Consider the following 18,582-nt stretch of genomic DNA (forward strand, 5'->3'; position numbering starts at 1 on the left):
GTCATTCAGACCTCTTGCACCCAATGCCATTGCTCCCTCTCATCACCCCATCACCGCCCACTCTCCGTCACCGTTGTTGACTCGTTGCCTCATGCCATCAATCTCTCTCTTTTTCATCTGCTTTTTTATTTGCCTTCTTTTTTATATGTCTATACGTACTTCGTTAAATCGTTAGAAAATACTGAGAATTGAAAGGGAAAAAAAGGAAGATCGATGGCAGGGGTAACGACGACGATAGGATGGTGAGATCGAGGGAGCGATGTCATTGGGTGCAACTTACGAGTGATTTGAATGATACATGATTTGAGAACAGTAAAATCGATTTAGGTTTTCTTTTTACACTTAATAATTCAAAATAAAAAAATTTAATGAAAAAATAAAAGGTTCAACCGATTTCATCATTCAAAATAGAAAAGTTCACTTGTTTTTTCTCAACTTTTCCCCTTTAAATTCAAATGCTATGAAACAATCTATGGGAACATTTATAAATATTTAACATCGTATAAAACTAGACAATTATACATTTAACGTTCTATAAAATCGATTTCGTGTAACGTCTGTGTCGTTTTACAAGAGTTTTCATGTAAATCTCTAAACTTCAATGCGATCGAGACTTGCTAAAGATTTGACTCCAAAATCCGAGATCTCGGAACCGCTGTTCTTGAACAATTTTCTCAAAACCGATCAAACGATGAACAGAAAGTGCTCGACACTCGAACAAAGAAATAAGAATCGAGTTTTTGACATTGAACACGAGTCCTTGGAATATTATATTCACCGATGAAATGAACGATAATTTTGTATCAGGGGCGATGAATGACGTTTAGTTGCAGATCTTGTTGTCCAATTAGTTTTCTAACGGAACCCATGGCACCAGACGAAGTAGACGAAGGTGGCCCACGGGAATCCGATTCTAACCGAATCGAACTCTCGGGTGCATCTTCATCTACCAGATACGGCACCATGTATTTTTTCATATCATCATCGCTTATATCGAGATGTCCACCCGTCACGTTTACGAACTCTACCTTTCCGGCCTCGTCCAACGTCCTCAAACCGATCCAGTCTTCGGTATACAGTCTCGTCTGTACATACGTAAATAAAAATCAAGAATCCGAGGGATGCATTGATGAATTGTACCATACAACATACTGACGCATGGTCCGTATACAAAGATAGAAAATCAAGAATCCCGTAATGCAGTAATGAATTGTACCGTACAACCCATTGGTACATTACTAAGAGCATCTCCGATAGATTCTCCAAAATGACAAATTGGGTACGCGTTGACCAAGTCTGTGTAAGAGGTTCGGTCTGGGTACCAAGTGCCTGAGCAAGCACTGACTGAAGCACTGATTGAGTCAGAAAACTACCCGAGTCAACATCTCGGTTAACATATTTGTAGGTCAGATTGTATTGGTATACAACATGTCTTCTTAACGGGTAAGAGGCGGTCAGCAGGTATTAAACAACCCCTAAGTTGTACAGTACAACTCATTGATGCATCTTGTGGTTATCGAAAACACATAAAGAGATTTACCTCTTGTGCAGGAAGAATTGGATCCCAAGCTCCATCAGGGAAGTACCCAAACCATGAGGTTTCTTTCGGTACCAAAACTGATTCTTCATCAAACTAAACACATTTTCGAGACACAAAAATGCATCAAAAGATCGGTTAATTCGTACCCGGAAAACTCTTCCCGAAAATTGTACAATCCAATGGATTTGAATGTTTTATTGAAGTATATTCAGTGTCAGGTTCAGGGGAAACCACAAAAACATGAAAAATTCATCAACACCCTAATAACCATTCATCTGTACACATATATAGAAACCAGGAAACATCTTCAATTACTTGTATGCATATGTGCATACCGTACAGATGAACGATTATTTGGATGTTCCACAGTTTTTTTTGGGGGGTTTTCCCGTGAACGTCACTCATAATATTTATATATGGCAGATACACACACTTCTCATCTTTGGTGAGGTTTAAATCCTTGGTTGGAGGTCTTCAGTCACTATACTCTGCATACGCCCTGCAGCGGGGGACCCACCTTCAGGCGGGATATAGTGGACTCGTTTGCAACACACCAAACCAAACTGGTATATCCCATCTGAATGTAGGGTTTGGTGGGTAAGATGTAAGCAAACCTTACCTCTATCCCACACGACAGAGAACTGTTTCCGAAAAGACCCACGATTTGCAATAAAAGTCGTCTAATGCTCCGAATTCGACTATTTCTAGGGGGAGGGACTTATTCCGGGGTGAAAAAGGTCAAATCCAAAGCAGTCACTTGCTTTGGATTTGACCATATTTGCTCCAAATAAATGTGTAGCCCGAAAAAGAGTCATCTTACCATTATAAGCACTAACTTCTGCAAGCTAGTGAACCTTTCTTTGTAAGTAGCGTTTTTTTCGAACTCATTGTTTAGCTTCGGGAGGAATGTACACCCTTCTCGATATCCATCAAGATCCTAGAAAGCAAGAAAACGAGTGCCTGATCCTCTTAAACATGAAAAGATTACAGAATTTCCGATTTTGCCCCTACAAGTTCATATGGTTGTGATGAAGGGTTTGAAGTATTTTTACTCACAGTTGGGATCTTGATGTAATTTGATGGAGCTAAGTGTTCCTGTACAACCAACATCAAGCTTCGGTTAATCGAGAAAACATTTAGAAAAAGGGATAAATGAATATATTTTCGAAGGTGCTCGAGATTTGGACCTATTTTCATATTTAGGCCATGTTTGGCAATCATAAGCTAGCTTGTTTTTTAGCTTATTGAAAAAGCCCAGTTCGGTTCCTCATAAGCTAGCTTTTTGAAAAACGCTACTTCAGGGGGTTTTTTAATTTTCTTTTTCCAATTATGCCCATTATATTTTTCGAATTAATTTTTTTATCATGTCCTCTCAGACCATTTTACAATGTCATCTAAGTTTTCCAGCTAGTTTTTACCTAACATGACTAGTTATATCACCCAAACTTATTGACCAACAAGGCAACAACTAGCTTTTCAGCTAGTTTATTAACTAACGACTAGCTTATCAGCTAACAACTAGCTTATCGAAAACTTTAGTTGAGTGAGATTATAAACTCTCCAAACATTTAACCAAAACACGGCGTTTTATAGACGTTTGAGTATTAATCAAATTCTAACTTGTTGTGCGTGACATACGGGTATGCCTCCAAGATCATGTATCCTCGTTTCTTTATGCAATCTATTCAATTTATCCCAAAGAATGTCATCTTTTCCCGTTTTTCAGGTATGAAGAAAGATGTGAAATTTACCTGGAGTCTCGTGCTATAAATCGCTAACTTCATCAAACTGTCGAGAATAATGCACATCAAACCAGTCTGCAAAAAGATAACGAGATCTTCATGAACGCAAAGTTCCGTAAATTAATATGGCTGAAAATATATACGAGCATATTTCTTAAGAATATAGGAGGCTTACACCACAAAACGGGATTGATGCTTCCCCAGCATGAGGACCTGCTACTGATATGAAGTTCTTCACCTGTCACAACACACATGAATCGAACCAATAGATGTTTTTTTTATTTCCGTTAAGTTGAAATGTTGTCCTAGGGAGCGAGAGCTTTGAGGTAGTGTTTGGTATACAGACTGGATAGGTTGTGGTGGTGGTGGTGGCAGCAGTGGGGTGGAGGTCAAAAGTCATAGAAACTATTGGAGTCCTAATTCGATTAGATATAGACCATCAACAATGTATATAATAGAGGGAGGTTCAAGGGAAAGCCCCCCAAAAAAGTGAAAAAGTGAGAAACACCTTACTAACAATTCATCTGGACAGTATCTACATGTTCATACAAGTAATTGAAGTTGTTTCTTGGTTTTTATGCACGTGTGCATGTAATGCACATGTGCATAGCGGACAAATTGCTTACTCTTACTTGTATACACATGTGCACACCGTCCAAATGAAAAGTTACCATCGTCAGGGTGTTCCTCAGTTTTTCATTTTTTTTACGGTTTTCCATGAACCTGATCCGATATATATATCTCTATAAGAGCTCCTTTAGAGAGATTCAAAGGGGTTCCACATATTCACAACACCTATGCAAGGAAATGTTGTATACGAAGGATCCTTGTAAGACCAAGGAGCCTTCGTGCCTGCACATGATGGTCAAGATCGGTAAGGTTGCTCCTTTGTCATCATGGAACAAAATTCACGAAAACAACTTCTTTCGCAAAATGCAAATAAAATAAAAACCAAACTGGAAAAACCACGGTATATCCCACACAAAGATAGGGTTTGTGGGGGGGTAGTATGTATGCAGACCTTAGCTCTACCCCAAGGGGTATAAAGGTTGTTTCCTTGAACTCCCCGACATAAAAAACAGGGAACAACCACCACCCCCAACCACCATGCCACTATGCCGCCCGTCACAACCGCCAATTCAAAAAGGGTATTTTGGTCATTTATTATTATTTAAGTCCAATTCCAAAGCTACATTCCGCCAACCAAACATGCATATTCAAATTCTTTCGAAAGATTCCATTCTCATTCCTGCCAACCAAACGTGAGGTCAAATTCCATTCCAACTCCTTCAAAGTCAAATTCCTTTGATGAACTCCAATTCCACCAAATTCCATTATGCAAACCAAACCCCCCTAAGACCGACAAACAATAAATGGTCCCCTAAGTAGATGCATAAATAAGACATGAAAGGTAGGAAAGACTAACACTATCATACTAACGACACTATACTTTTATTCAAGTACTTACAGGAGGAGCTCCATCACAAAACTCAAGAACTCCTCGGCCGACCATGTTACCCTACAAAAAATATCGAATGAGATCACATCTTTTCTCATTTGGGAAGTCGTTTTTCCATAAAAATGTATACTTTTTGCAAAAAGTCAACAATTTTATCATTCTCACCTGGGAAAGTCCAACTATGTTGTAACCTTGACTGAGTTCACTCATACTCTTCACCTGTTTTTGCAAAAAGTATATGCATTTCTCTACACGAGTTAGAACGATCCTAGAAATAAAATTACAAAAAAGTATTCCACATCAATTTCATCAGGGGTATTTAGCTAAATGATCCTCCGACAAGCGGTTTTCAAATCCATGACCTTCTGACAGGTCTCTAAGTATTCTTGTGTATGAAAGTGGCATTCTTTATACTTTCTCAAACTTGACAAAAGGTCATGAATTAAAAAAAACTGAGAGAAGGTCATATAACCAAAGGACCGGTTTCATTACCTTTTCACAAGCAATCTCCGTCTACAAGACAAAAACACGAAAATCCCAAGTTAAAACCTACAATCCCGAAAACTACCGATTGTTTGAAAAAATAATTTGCAAATATGTAATCACAACATGGATAAACCACCTGTTCCGAAAAGGGCATAAACCATGAATCCCACACTCCATTTCCTATTTCTCTACACATAATCCAAGGAGTTACTTCATTACACTATGTAATTCAATTTATGGGAGGTCATGGATTCAAATCTTGCAAGAAACTTATCGAGAATCCAAATTGGAATTATAAGTTAAAGAGAGCATACATGCAATATCCTTGAGTATTGGACCAATTGCTTAAAAGATCCGTGAAATGTGTGACTCCTTTCTTGGTGCAACTATCCGCAACGCCTATGATTATTATGAACATGGATACATAAAACAAATTAGGAACTTGAAGAAAATCAACCAAACCCAATAAATCTCATGCACGCAAGGTTTGGGGAATATGATGTACGCAGACCTTTCATCTAGAGGGTTGTTTCCGTTCAAAGACCCTAATAAGAGCCGGAAGATTCCCTTAATAAGCTAAGGCCATCTTTGGCAACAATAATCTAGCTTACTGAAAAATCTCGTTTGTTTGGTAAGCCATAAGCTAGCTTTTTAAAAGGCTACTTCAAGTAGTGTTTCAACAAGAGCCAGGGGCTTTTTCCACTTTTTCCATTGATGCCTTTCATATTTTTTATAATTTAATTTTTCCTCATGTTCTTTTATGTCATTTTACATTGTCATCTAGCTTATCAGTTAGTTTTTACCAATCATGATTAGTTTATCGGCCAACAACTAGCTTATCATCAACTTTGCCAAAAATAGCCTATGTCCCTGCTGGGCACTAGCCCTTTCATCTATCAAAAATATTTATACCACACTATCAAATACCAATATTATATGGCAACTTTTCATGGGCAATGTATATATTTATATGGAAACATTTCACTAAGATATGGTTTGTTTAAAGGCACATAGTTATAACTACATCATTCTACAAAAAAGGAACTAATAGGAGTGTGCACTAATATCAATTCCCACAAGCCCTCAATCGTGTAGCTCAGTTGGCAAAGGGGCAGAGCGACTTTGCTCAAATACACAATAGGTTCAAATTCGAATCCTATCGGAGACCCCCCCTGCTAGCCTCAGCTCCTAATTCAGCTCTGAAATGCCACCTCATATGTGGTTCCTAGGGGGCGGGTTCCATTAAGGGCCGGTCAGGGTTGCCAGTAATTTGCTCAAATATCATTTCCCACAAACGAATTACTAAATTAGCCAAATATACATATAAAACCACTAAATCTGTGTTTGAAAATGTGCAGGTTCAAATCAGGGAGGAATAAAAATCCTCTTGTGGCCATGGAGAATCAAATGCGGTATGTGCAAAGCAGTAGGTCGCCCTGGGATTAGTCGGCTCGCATAATGTGCAACTTTAGGGACAGGGACTTCACATGAGTTGACTTATATAAAAAGTCAAACGATCCAAAACAAGAAAGACCCACAAGAAACAATCAAGTGACAGATAAGAAAATCAAAGCAAGATCCAAGATAGATACAATTCCTAGAAACCCCACAACTTATTTTCCACAAATGACCAATAAAAACCAAGTATCAAACAATTTAGGGGTTTTGCACAACATCCATCAAGCCCTAATTGAAGCATTCAGTGATGAAAAAGGGAAGAAAGGCACTTACCATGAAAGACAACAAAAGGGATAGAATGTGTGATCAGGGGAAGCAAAGTGAAGATGATAAAGAAGCGTGGCAGTGTAGCAGAGGCCATAAAAATGGAAGCTTTTTAAGTCGATAAAGAAGGATCAAGAAGTTAAAAACACAAACCCTTTTGGAAAGCAATCTAAGGGTTTGATTGATTTTGGTATGGTTCAAATTTTTGGGAGGATAACAGTAAGAGGTAGACGAAACCTAATTTCTGGTGGGTAGAGGCAGAGAGCTTTTATTGAAAATACTCGTTATACACGTTTCTTTTGTGTGTGTGAGAGAGAGAGATGGATATACACACATATACATACATATATAATATATACATACATATATAATATATATATATATATAGAGAGAGAGAGAGAGAGAGAGAGAGAGAGAGAGATAAGGGTCAAAATAGGTTGTGTGTGGTGGTTGCCATTGACAAAATGGAAGCTCATGTGGCAGTTGACAGGTACGAAAGGGTTCAAGAGATCTCCGGTTCCAGGAACCTTCCCAATTATATATATAAAATAGGAGTTAATTTACATTCTTGGTCCATTTGGTTTATATTTTGTTATGAATTAGTTGCTTAAAATGGAAAAATTATGGATTTGGCCCCTATAGTTTATTGTTTGTTTTGGATTAGTCCCTCGTTCTTCTTATCATTCTTTAGGCTGTATTTGGTATGAGACTGGACAATATATGACAATATTCAGTGTCTCATGTTTGGACAGGACAAAAGCTCATTATCCTATATTTGATACGACATGAGACTGTGACAAGAATTGGGACGACGTGAGACAAAAAAAAACTTTTTCTTGTTCCACCAAAATATTACTAACCCTCGTTTGATATATAACCTTAATGTGATATTTGTTTTTGTGGTCATTATTGCTATTCGCCATCACCGGTAACCACCATCAGCCACCTCCACAACCACCGACCACCACCTTTCATCGCCACCTCCACCACCACCATCCATCTCCACATCCACCATTGGTCACCTCCACCTTCTCCTCTACTACAACTTCTTCCTCTACTACCTCCACAACCACCGTTGGCCACACACCACCACCATGACCCACCTCACCTCCACCATAACCACCACCATCAGCTACAACTACCACTATCTACCATCTTCATATCCTTTACAACCACCGTCGGTCATTGACTGTCACTGTCCATCTCCATAACCACTAGTACTTTCGGCCACCACCACCTCCACTTCCACAATAACAAACACCACTTCACCAGTTGATAACAATCTTCCAAACCGAATAAAACATAATTTCTCCTTTGTATGAATCGGGTTTTCTCAAACTACTATCAATTATACTAGATTTTTCATTCAAATTTGGTATTATCATGTGTGTGTGTATATATATATATATCATCAAATAACTTTTAAGGGCAACTTGTTTAGTTCTGTCTTGTCCGGTCTTAGTCATACCATACATCAAACACACACTTGTTCCATCTGTCCTGTCCAGTCCTACCATTTTGTCTTCTCCTGTCATGTCATATCCAATCATATCTGTGTATCAAACACTACCTTAGGTCCCTATGTGGCCCTTATGCGAGTAGGGAGGGCTATTTTCATCATTTGAGATTTTATTTAACTTTTCCGGCTTGGTTTGGAGAAGCCCGAGCCTAATTCCCGAAACCCGGTCTAGGCCAGGCCCTAAATCCGATCAAGACAAAATTTTTGGGGCAAACACGACATCGACCTAGAAGAGCTTGGTTAAACACAAAATATACAATTAAGCCCTGAAAAATCCTGACTGGACCTTTCTTCGCTCACTAAAAATAGGTTTGAAAGGTCCAAATCTTGTGCATCTCTAACCACAATGACATATACCTCGTAATCTCGATCATATTCTCCTGTTTTTTTGGCAAAGTCGCCCCACCCTTTTGCCAACTGAACTACACGTCAGAGGCCGATCATATTCTCCTATAACGTGAACTTAATCAGCCACTTATCATAATCAGAAGATTATGAGATCGAGTTACGAACACAAATAATAACATACAAAAAGATCCTTTTAAAATATATTTATTTGCCTTACAAGATATATTTCGTCGAATGAAAACCGCACAACTGTGTGATTAATTTAAAGAAAATTCATTAAAAATAAATAAATAAAATTAACAACACATTGGTGCACATCAACAAGTGCAATTCCCACAAAGGGGAAAATGTGTTTCTAGGGTTCTTGATTCCAATTTCAAAATAATAAAATTAAAATACAAAATTAGGGCTCCAATCAAACTGTGTAGTGTTGATTCATTGCATCAATGTCTAATCCTCTTAGCTTAGCAAAAGACTCAACTTTCCCCTTAAGTGTATGAAGCTCTCTTAGCCTGCATAAATTAGATCAAAAGGTAATTTTATTGAAAAAAACAATGACGGGTCATTTTGTGGGTCCTATTTTCTACTATTGTAGAAAATGGGACCTACAAAACGAGACACCAAAAACCATGCACGCACCTTGAGATTTCAGCTCGTCGTCTAGCTTCATCCGCCATGAGACTAATCTCTCTGAATGTTCCTTGCTCGGGAAACACTCTCGGCTCAGCGGAGTGAAGTCCATGCAGCGTACGTTGCTCTGTCGCCCATGCTGCCTCACGAGCTTCCCGTCCAAAGTCTTTCTTCGTCGTAAATGCAGTCTGCAAAACCGAGAAGCGTAAATTACGTAAAGTGTTCTAAAATTATCTGTTTTTGAGAGGAGAGATATATGTTTTGTCTTTTGAGGTCAAACAACATGTCTTTATGAACTAAAATGGTGGTGCCTGATTGGTTTGAGTTTGGATTCCAAAGGTCAAAATTGCCTCGAGGTTCCATGTTCGAATCCAAGGAAGAATAAAACTCCCCTTGTGGCCACAGAGGTTCAAATGCGGTGACTCCAGGCTATCCGTGAAGCGGGTGGTCCCCATGAGATTAGTCAGCTCCCATAGCGGGTTGAATATCGAGGTTAATAAAAATATGGACCAATAGAAAACTTACTCTTTTCTCCACAACCAAGCCCCAAGCTCTTCCACTTAGCCCATATTGAACAGCAAACTTGATAGGATCAAGTAACATGTAAGTCAAGATGTTAAACAACCAGATAACCCCAGTCCACCCCCACCCGATCTTTCGGATTCCGGCTGTTTCCCACGTGACGGTCGCCGATATCACCGACGCCACCTGAAAATTCAAGACGACGGGATAAAACGATCGAAAAACTAGGGTAAAATCATCAAGATAACCTAACTGGTTTTATCGGAATCAAGATTTTACCAGTTGAGCTATCAGAAATGCGGTTACAAGCAAAAGACCGGGCCTTTCAGTGAACGACCAACCCCGAGATCGAGTCACGAAGATCAAGGCCTGGCTGATGGTGCTGACTTGAAGATAAATGGCCGATGCCATCATCGCGGTTAGCTGTTCCGACTCGGCTTTGATTGACATGTTACGATGGTGTGAGTTGAAGTCTGGTTTGACACCGAACGTTTTCTGCATCAGAAACAAGAAAAAAAGGGGTAAGAAATCTGTAAAAATCGTTAAGCTTTAAAGTTCGGAAAGATCGTGTACCGTAAAGAAGTTGGTTTCGTATGCTAGCCAGAAGAAAACGACGGTCATTAGGGCTAGGTATGCACCAAGAACAACCCCGGTTGCGAAGATTTCCGTGAGCTTCCAACTATCCGGAACCGGAGATGGTTTTACCCTATCTTTCGATATTGTCATGATTGTACCTGAAAGATATCAGAATATGTGGAACCCTATTAGATTACTGTCCAAAAGAGTCATTTGAAGTTTCAATATTTATATGTGAAAATTTGGGTTCAGGGAAAAGCATAAAGAAAATAAGAAGTTGACGAGGACTCCTCAACTCTAATATCCATTCTTTTGTCCGGTATGCACATGTACATAAAAGTAATTTGATTTATGCACACATGCACAAAAACCAACAAAAAAAATTCAATTACTGTTATGTATACGTGCACAGATAAATGAATGGTTATTAGTATATTTATCAGTTTTCCAACATTTTTGTGCTTTTCTCTTGAACCTTAGTCTACAAGAGAATTGGTGTAATTTTAGCTGATATGAGACTGCAACACGTTCCATGTAACTGAGCATAGACCGCCACTGATAATTGTACGGTACAAAATTTTTATATACGCTTCACTGACTTACCATCGTTGAGGACGGCTATAACGAGAACCATGAACGGAGGGAAATCGAACTTCCAAAAAACACACAACATCATAAACCCTAGCTGCAACGGTCGCGAAAAAATCAACCATGGGAAGTCAAACATGTTACTTTTCGCATTCGAATCGATATAGATTATGGTACAAACTATTTACTAAATATAACACTTACCACAATTCGGATGGTGATAGAAACGGCATATATCTGTATAAGGAAACGAGAAACGTTATTAGTGTAAAGCGAAAGCCGACACCAGATAAATGGGACCCGCAAAATGAAAATATATAATTACCGTGTAATTCTTCATTCTTTGGAATATCGAACGACTAGTTAAGACTGCACTAATGATAACACTCAATCCAGGTTCGGTTAGAACTATATCTGAAGCGCTACGAGCCGCATCAGTGGAATCGGCCACAGCAATGCCGATATCGGCTTTCTTTAGTGCAGGGGCATCGTTCACGCCATCACCCGTCATCCCACATATGTGCTTTCGGGCTTGTAGTCTCCTAACGATCTCGTATTTATGTTCTGTAGTCGAAAAATGTTGGAGTCTCACACCAGTCAGACGTAGACCATCAAACCTTTATATATGTAATGACATGAAAAAAAGACTAATAGGACGCTCTACCGGGAAAGACGCCAGCAAAACCATCGGCTTTCTCGATGAGTTCATCGATAGGCAAAGCTCCAAAACCGTCCTTATTGTCACCGAGCAAAGCCGAAGAAGGGTACATGTTTGTGCCCATTCCTAGTCGTCTTCCGGTTTCCTTACCGATCGCTAGTTGGTCACCTGAAATCGTAATTTGACCATTTAACATGAATCCAGAAACTTCGCTAGAAAACGACATCCGAGGATAGATATGTGACGATATCAAAAGCTTCAAAACAAGAGAGAAATACCCGTTATCATCTTAACGCTCACGCCAAGATCTAACGCTCTCCGGATCGTTTCGGCACTATCGTGTCGTGGAGGGTCAAAGAGCGGAAGAAGACCGACAAACTCCCACGGACCACCCGGGCTCTCTTTGGTTCCAGCAGGCACTTCCTGACGAGCGATTCCAAGAGACCTAAGCCCACGCTCGGCAAACTTGTCTATTATCGAATGCACCTTTTTCTCGATTTCGGATTTGTTATGTGCAAGGTTGAGTATCTACATGGTGATTTCGAATGATTCAATGATATGAAATCGTCAATTAAACGTTGTGTTTTAGATTTTCGATCGATGTTTCTATACCTGCTCGGGTGCTCCTTTGCTCACTCTATGCATTTTACCAATCTTATCTACGTATGTAAGCGCGGTCCTTTTGTCCGTTGGATTGAACGGTAGGAAATGGACCTCTTGAATCCCGGCTCGAGCCTAATTTTTATCGAGGAATTATGAGAATCGATCAGTATTTTGATAACAAAATCATGTGTCTCTAAGCATCCAAACTACAATAGAAGCTCTTTAACGACGCAAAAATAATAACGTTTGTCACTATGTGACTTGCGACACCATATCCCGTCACAAAAGAAGTATGCCAAACAACGAAACCAAAAACGGTAGTACCTCCTTGGGGTCTCCGAGCATATTAACGATAGCAGCATCGATAGCATCCTGGTTTTCTAGCCGTGATGCCCGTGCAGCCATTAACACGACCAGATCCTTGTCAACGCCTTTCGCAAAGACCTAAATTAAACGATTATGTTTTTTGAGATTAAGATACAAAGCACATTTTGGAGATTCCTAAACGAAGTTTACAAACCTCGATCATGTTCTTGTCAACGGTAAGCTTGTTGAGTGTCAATGTGCCGGTTTTGTCGCTACATAACACATCCATCCCCGCCATTTCTTCGATCGCAGTCATTCTTTTCGTAATAGCACCCTATTCCGATAATAGATTAGATCAAGAACATTAGATGAAAACATCTGTAAGTTCTAGCAAAAAGAACAATACACAGTAAAACTTGTTGACTTTTGTCAACAAGATTTTGTGGGCCCAACTAGCTGGTCCTCTGCCAGTTGGGTCAACATGAAAAAAAAAAATCTTGTTAGCAGTTTCTATTTGTTTCCGAGTTCGAATCCTTGAAATTTTACACAAAAAATTTCGACTTTCACTTTACCTGCTGAGACAAGCGATGTGAACCGATGGCCATGGTGACGGAGAGAACGGTAGGCATAGCGATCGGGATCCCACCGATGAGTAGCACAAGAAGATTATCGATACCAACACGATATTCCCTCTGATGAATACCATATATCACGATGATCTCGATTAACATACCAACCGCGATTGAGCAAATGCAGAAGTTCCCGATTGACGTTAACACCTATTGGCAACAAAAAGAATACATCGTGAGAAATCATACGTAGCAACTCGGAGCCTAAAAACTACAATCGAGACACGAACCCTTTGGAAATGTCCGACATGAGTCGTGTTCTCGACAAGATGAGCTGCTTTCCCAAAAAACGTGTGAACTCCGGTTGCAATCACAACGCCTTCGATTTCTCCTTGCTTACATGTAGAACCCGAGTATACACCATCTCCCGGATTCTTGGTCACAGGAAGTGATTCTCCGGTGAGTGCAGACTACGAATATGACCAAAAGAATCCGTTAGTAAATTAGACTACTTTCGTATGTATGAGAATATATAGAACTCCATCAAATTACTCTCCAAAAGAGCCTTATAGGGAGAGAACGGTTCAACATATATTGAAAAAAAAAGTGTTTCATCTAGCCAATGTGAGACTTTAACACGCCCCTTACAACGGACACTACTGGGCAAAGCAAAGATGTTCCAGATGGTAGATTTGGCTCAGGCTCTGATACCATGTGAGAGCATATAGATACCCATCAGATAAGATCTGGTATTCTAACACACCCCCTCCAACGAAGGCTAGATGGGCAAAGATGTCCTAGTGATACCATGTGCGAATATATATATATATATATATATATATATATATATATATAGGGGCAGGTTCAAATGAAAACATGTCATTCTAAAAAACTGTGTAAACCAAAATCGACCAATAGAAAAATTCCATTCATTTTTAATTAAATTTAATCAATAAGGTCAATTTGGTCATTTTCATTATTTTTTTCATAAATAAGAAAGTTATTAAGGAATATTAAATAAGGAAATTTAATAATGGAAATTATATAAATGGAATKATTTAAAGATTTTAATATTTTATAATATTAAAAATTGATTTGTTTTTTTTATTCAATGAAGCTGGAAACATTCATGAAGATTTTATCTTGTTATGTAATGAATGAATGATTTGAGGTTCATTGTATCAAAAATTACCGGTTATGAACCTGTTTCATATGAAAAGGTTTTAAAATGAAAAGATTTCATATTACCATAGCATAATATATTAATGTTCATATGAAAATGTTTCATTACGAAGAAACGGTTGCATATTACATTAAATGCATAATGAAAAGGTTTCATCATAATGAAAAGGTTTCATCATAATGAAACGGGTGCATAATATATTTCATTCTTTATGCAATTAATGTTCATATCAGAAGGTTTCATTATAAAATGTTTTATTTGCTTCTTTTATTTATATTGTACATGTTCATCTACTTCCAGGTCATGATGATGAAACATATTCATTTTCAAGTTCATGCACTCGTTTCATGATGAAACATGTTCATGCACTCATTTCATGATGATGAAACATATTCATTTTCAAGTTCATGCACTCGTTTCATGATGAAACATGTTCATGCACTCGTTTCATGATGAAACATGTTCATGCACTCGTTTCATGATGATGAAACATATTCATTTTCAAGTTTCATGGTGATCAATGTTGCATTGTGTGTGATATGATCCGTGTATTCAGATCCTTGACAATGAAACAAGTTCATTTACAAATGTAACGTGTGCATGTCCTTGAAATGAGTTCATAATGTAATTGAACAGTTAGTCATGAACCGCTTTAAGACATGAACAATGATGCTGGAGGTGAATGGTTAAGTAGATGAAATGCTAAATGAAACCGGTGCATATACAAAATCGATTCATCATTGCAAAATATGAATGAGTTTCAATATCAAATGAGGATAATGAAACTCGATATTGCAAAATCATAATATTTAATAAGCATATTAAACAATGAAATATGATCATTTATTTTAWTTTTTTATGAAATTATTCATTATACATTAGTGAATATGTTGTGTTTTGATTTTGATATAACTTATTGATGGATATTATTTTAAAAAATATTAACATTAAAATAGTATATTATTTCACAAAGTGAATCAATTTCATTAATAATATAATTTACCTGATATGGTTGCCTTGAATAAAAAATACTATGAATTAAATTTATTTAAATGCATAGACATTAATGTTACCTTTGTTTACCGATTCTACCCTTATTGATGAAATAAAATAAATATTAATTACTTTTAATTTATAATTTCCTAAAATAAAGTAATGTAATCTTAGCCATTGATCAAAAAAATGAATGGATGAGATTGGTTTACACGGTTTTTACAAATGGGTCAAGTTTTTATTTGAACGCTCCTCTCTCTCTCTCTCTCTCTATATATATATATATATATATATATATATAGACTTGGGATCACGTGAGACCAGTATGTTTTCGTGAAACCCGTGAGACCAGCTTTTTATACTTGAAACTTCATAGCAAAATGCTCTGAAGGTAATCTTCACAGTGTTTTTGTTGTGAATGTTCGACTTTTTTAAACCTTCACAGTGTTTTTGCTGTGAAGTTTAAGTGTAAAAATGTGGTCTCACGGGTCTCACGAAAACAGTCTGGTCTCACGTGAACCCAACCCTATATATGGTTGGGTTCACGTGAGACCAGACTGTTTTCGTGAGACCCGTGAGACTAATTTATGTTCATTGATCAACTTTATAAGTTAATGATCTAATGGTCTAAATTGCACGGTGGCAATTTTGTGATCATTGAGAAGTCTCGTGGCGTTTATGAATGTTTAGATTGTCAGATTGTAGATCTAATCCAAATGTTAAGAATTAGTTTTACGGGCTCAGGATTGGTCTCACATGATCCCAAGTCTATATATATATATATATATATTAAACCCCATCAGATTCCTCGGAGATAGAAGGGTATTTCAACATATATGAAGAAAAATGTTCTGATTTGGGACTCTAACAGTATGGATAATCATCGGTTTAAGTCATAATGGTACCTGATCAATCTTAAGAGGATCGCCTTCTAAAAGACGGGCATCACCAGGAACGATGTCTCCGAGTTTGATACTGATAATATCGCCTGGAACCAACACGCAAGCATCTTCTTCACTCCATTTTCCATCGCGAAGAACCTGTAACGGCAAATTTCAGAAACTAGATCGAGATTTATGCTTCAGAAACACGATCAAACCTTTGCTTTTGGAGCTAAACGAGCCATCAGAGCAGCAGCTGCGTTTCCGGCATTGTTCTCCTCGATGAAACTTATCGTTGAATTTATAACGAGCAAAACAATGATCCCCACGAAATCATGATAATCCGCAGGCTTTCCCTGAATTAAACAGAGTCATATGAACATCAACGACGAAAATCGCTAGGGAATGACCATATAGCGAATGTTGCAATTACTACAACAAAATCGGATTTTATAGGACGCCAAATATGTCTAAATGTTTTAACTGACTAGATTTAAGTTTATAAAATCAAACAATTGTGCTCCCTTTATAAAGGAGTTATAATAAATTGATAGGAGGCATATAGTCAATTTTTTGTTTTACACACAAGTCTTACGGACCCTTTTAATCATTCTGATCACTTAATCATTATGCACCAAATTCACTTAGCATATGCTAAACAACCCCTAAATATTCTTTTAGCCTTTTTACATGATACTTTTGAAAAGTGTCATATTAACCTTTCTTTTTATATGACATTTGTTTCTATAAGACATTTTTCCAAATAATGTCATAAAAAGACTGATATGTCACTTTATTTCAAAAGGGTTAAGAACTTGTTTTGATGTTACAGATCGTCTTATCAACTTATTATAACACATTTATATGAAACGTATAACTGTTTGGTCCTATAAATTTAAGTCATATAAAGCAATTAAACTGTGGAACAGTTAACCTTTTCTAACCCTCTATTTCTTAGAAACCCGACCATCATTCTTGTGAAAATACCATAGACGACTACAGATGAACGAAAAAGAACATACCCCTCCACGCGCAAGCGCAATCGACATAATAGCCGCGGCTTCCATCACCCACGAGAGAGGATTCCACATAAATCCCAAGAACTTCAAGATTTTACTTTCCTGTTAAAAGAACGAAAAACCCCATAAAAATCCCTCCTTTTCGAGTGGAATATATATATATATATATATATAGGGTTGGGTTTATGTGAGACTTCACAGCAAAACGCTGTGAAGGTAAAAAAAGCCGAACCATCACATCATAAACACTATGAAAGTTACATTCACAGCGTTTTTGATGTGAAGTTTCAAGTGTAGAAAAATGGTGTCACGGGTGTCACGAAAAGTACCTTCTTTTCTTCAAGTTTATTGTAACCGAAAAGATCCAAACGCTCTTGAACTTCATTCGAGTTCAAACCTTCTCTTGTACATTTCAAATGTTGAAATACTTCTTCTAATGGTGCATTTTCCTGCATAAATATATACGCACAAAAATCTGTATCTATAGAATGATCAAAGTGTAAAAACATCAAAAGTTCGTGTGCTAAAAGCTTCAGAAATACCAAATCAATCGCTTCTCGGATGATTGCATTCAACGCAATCGACATTTCTTCCCGTTGTTCAGCTTCAATTCTTCACCTGTCTTAATGAATTAAGCTTCTCCAGATGAATCTGCATTTTTATGCAAACTAAGTTAAGATGAACACTCGATCGATCTTTGCGCTTTTTCCGGATGATCGAGTTCTTGGAATCTTGAACTTCGATTACAATTTACAAAATACACTGAATTTATAAGATCAAACAATTGTGTACCCTATGTAAAAGTGTTACAATAAAATGTTATATTAGTTTTTTGACACGACAACAATTGAGAAGTGTCTTGTAAACACATTTTTTACAAGATGCTTGTTTTTATAAGATAAATTTTCATGAAACACAATTGTTTGATCCAATAAACTGAAATCTCTGGTGCCTGATTGGTTTGATCTTGAGCTCCAAAAGTCAAGAGTACCTTGAGGTCTCATGTTCAAATTCAAGGACGAATAAAAATTCCCTTGTGGCCACGAAGGTTCAAATGCGGTGACTCCGGGCTACCCACAAAACAAAGCAGGTGGTTGCCCTAGGATTAGTCGGCTCGCATAACGGGTTGGATATCCGGTGTTAATAAAAAAAAATGAAATCCTATAAAACAAACGGTCTGTAGAGACATTATATTTAGCTTTTCATAAAGTTGATTTTGTTGTATGATACTAATCACA

The 18,582-nt window shown here is 37.7% G+C and overlaps 2 protein-coding genes across 2 annotated transcripts; both read right to left on the bottom strand.

Moving 5' to 3' along the window:
- Positions 1-509: 509 nt before the first annotated feature.
- Positions 510-7,278, bottom strand: LOC112529263 (palmitoyl-protein thioesterase 1-like). Its single transcript, XM_025140454.1, has 12 exons — positions 6,959-7,278; positions 5,542-5,626; positions 5,364-5,415; positions 5,234-5,254; positions 4,907-4,960; positions 4,751-4,801; positions 3,458-3,520; positions 3,292-3,357; positions 2,597-2,635; positions 2,361-2,477; positions 1,541-1,633; positions 510-1,085 (listed from the first exon to the last, which is right to left on the bottom strand). Exons 1-12 carry the CDS (start codon positions 7,044-7,046, stop codon positions 804-806), a joined length of 1,011 nt encoding a protein of 336 aa, XP_024996222.1. The 5' UTR covers positions 7,047-7,278; the 3' UTR covers positions 510-803.
- A 1,953-nt stretch (positions 7,279-9,231) lies between these two features.
- LOC112529190 (plasma membrane ATPase 1-like) lies at positions 9,232-17,934 on the bottom strand. The gene is made up of 20 exons (XM_025140316.1): positions 17,887-17,934; positions 17,674-17,793; positions 17,348-17,446; positions 16,544-16,681; positions 16,350-16,484; positions 13,559-13,738; positions 13,272-13,478; positions 12,914-13,033; positions 12,718-12,837; positions 12,403-12,525; positions 12,069-12,318; positions 11,797-11,958; positions 11,458-11,696; positions 11,337-11,369; positions 11,148-11,229; positions 10,542-10,702; positions 10,248-10,463; positions 9,972-10,154; positions 9,456-9,634; positions 9,232-9,328 (listed from the first exon to the last, which is right to left on the bottom strand). Exons 1-20 carry the CDS (start codon positions 17,929-17,931, stop codon positions 9,232-9,234), a joined length of 2,889 nt encoding a protein of 962 aa, XP_024996084.1. The 5' UTR covers positions 17,932-17,934.
- Between the last annotated feature and the right edge of the window lie 648 nt (positions 17,935-18,582).

Source organism: Cynara cardunculus, assembly GCF_001531365.2.
Source record: "Cynara cardunculus var. scolymus isolate 2C chromosome LG 16, CcrdV1, whole genome shotgun sequence".
NCBI lineage: Eukaryota > Viridiplantae > Streptophyta > Magnoliopsida > Asterales > Asteraceae > Cynara > Cynara cardunculus.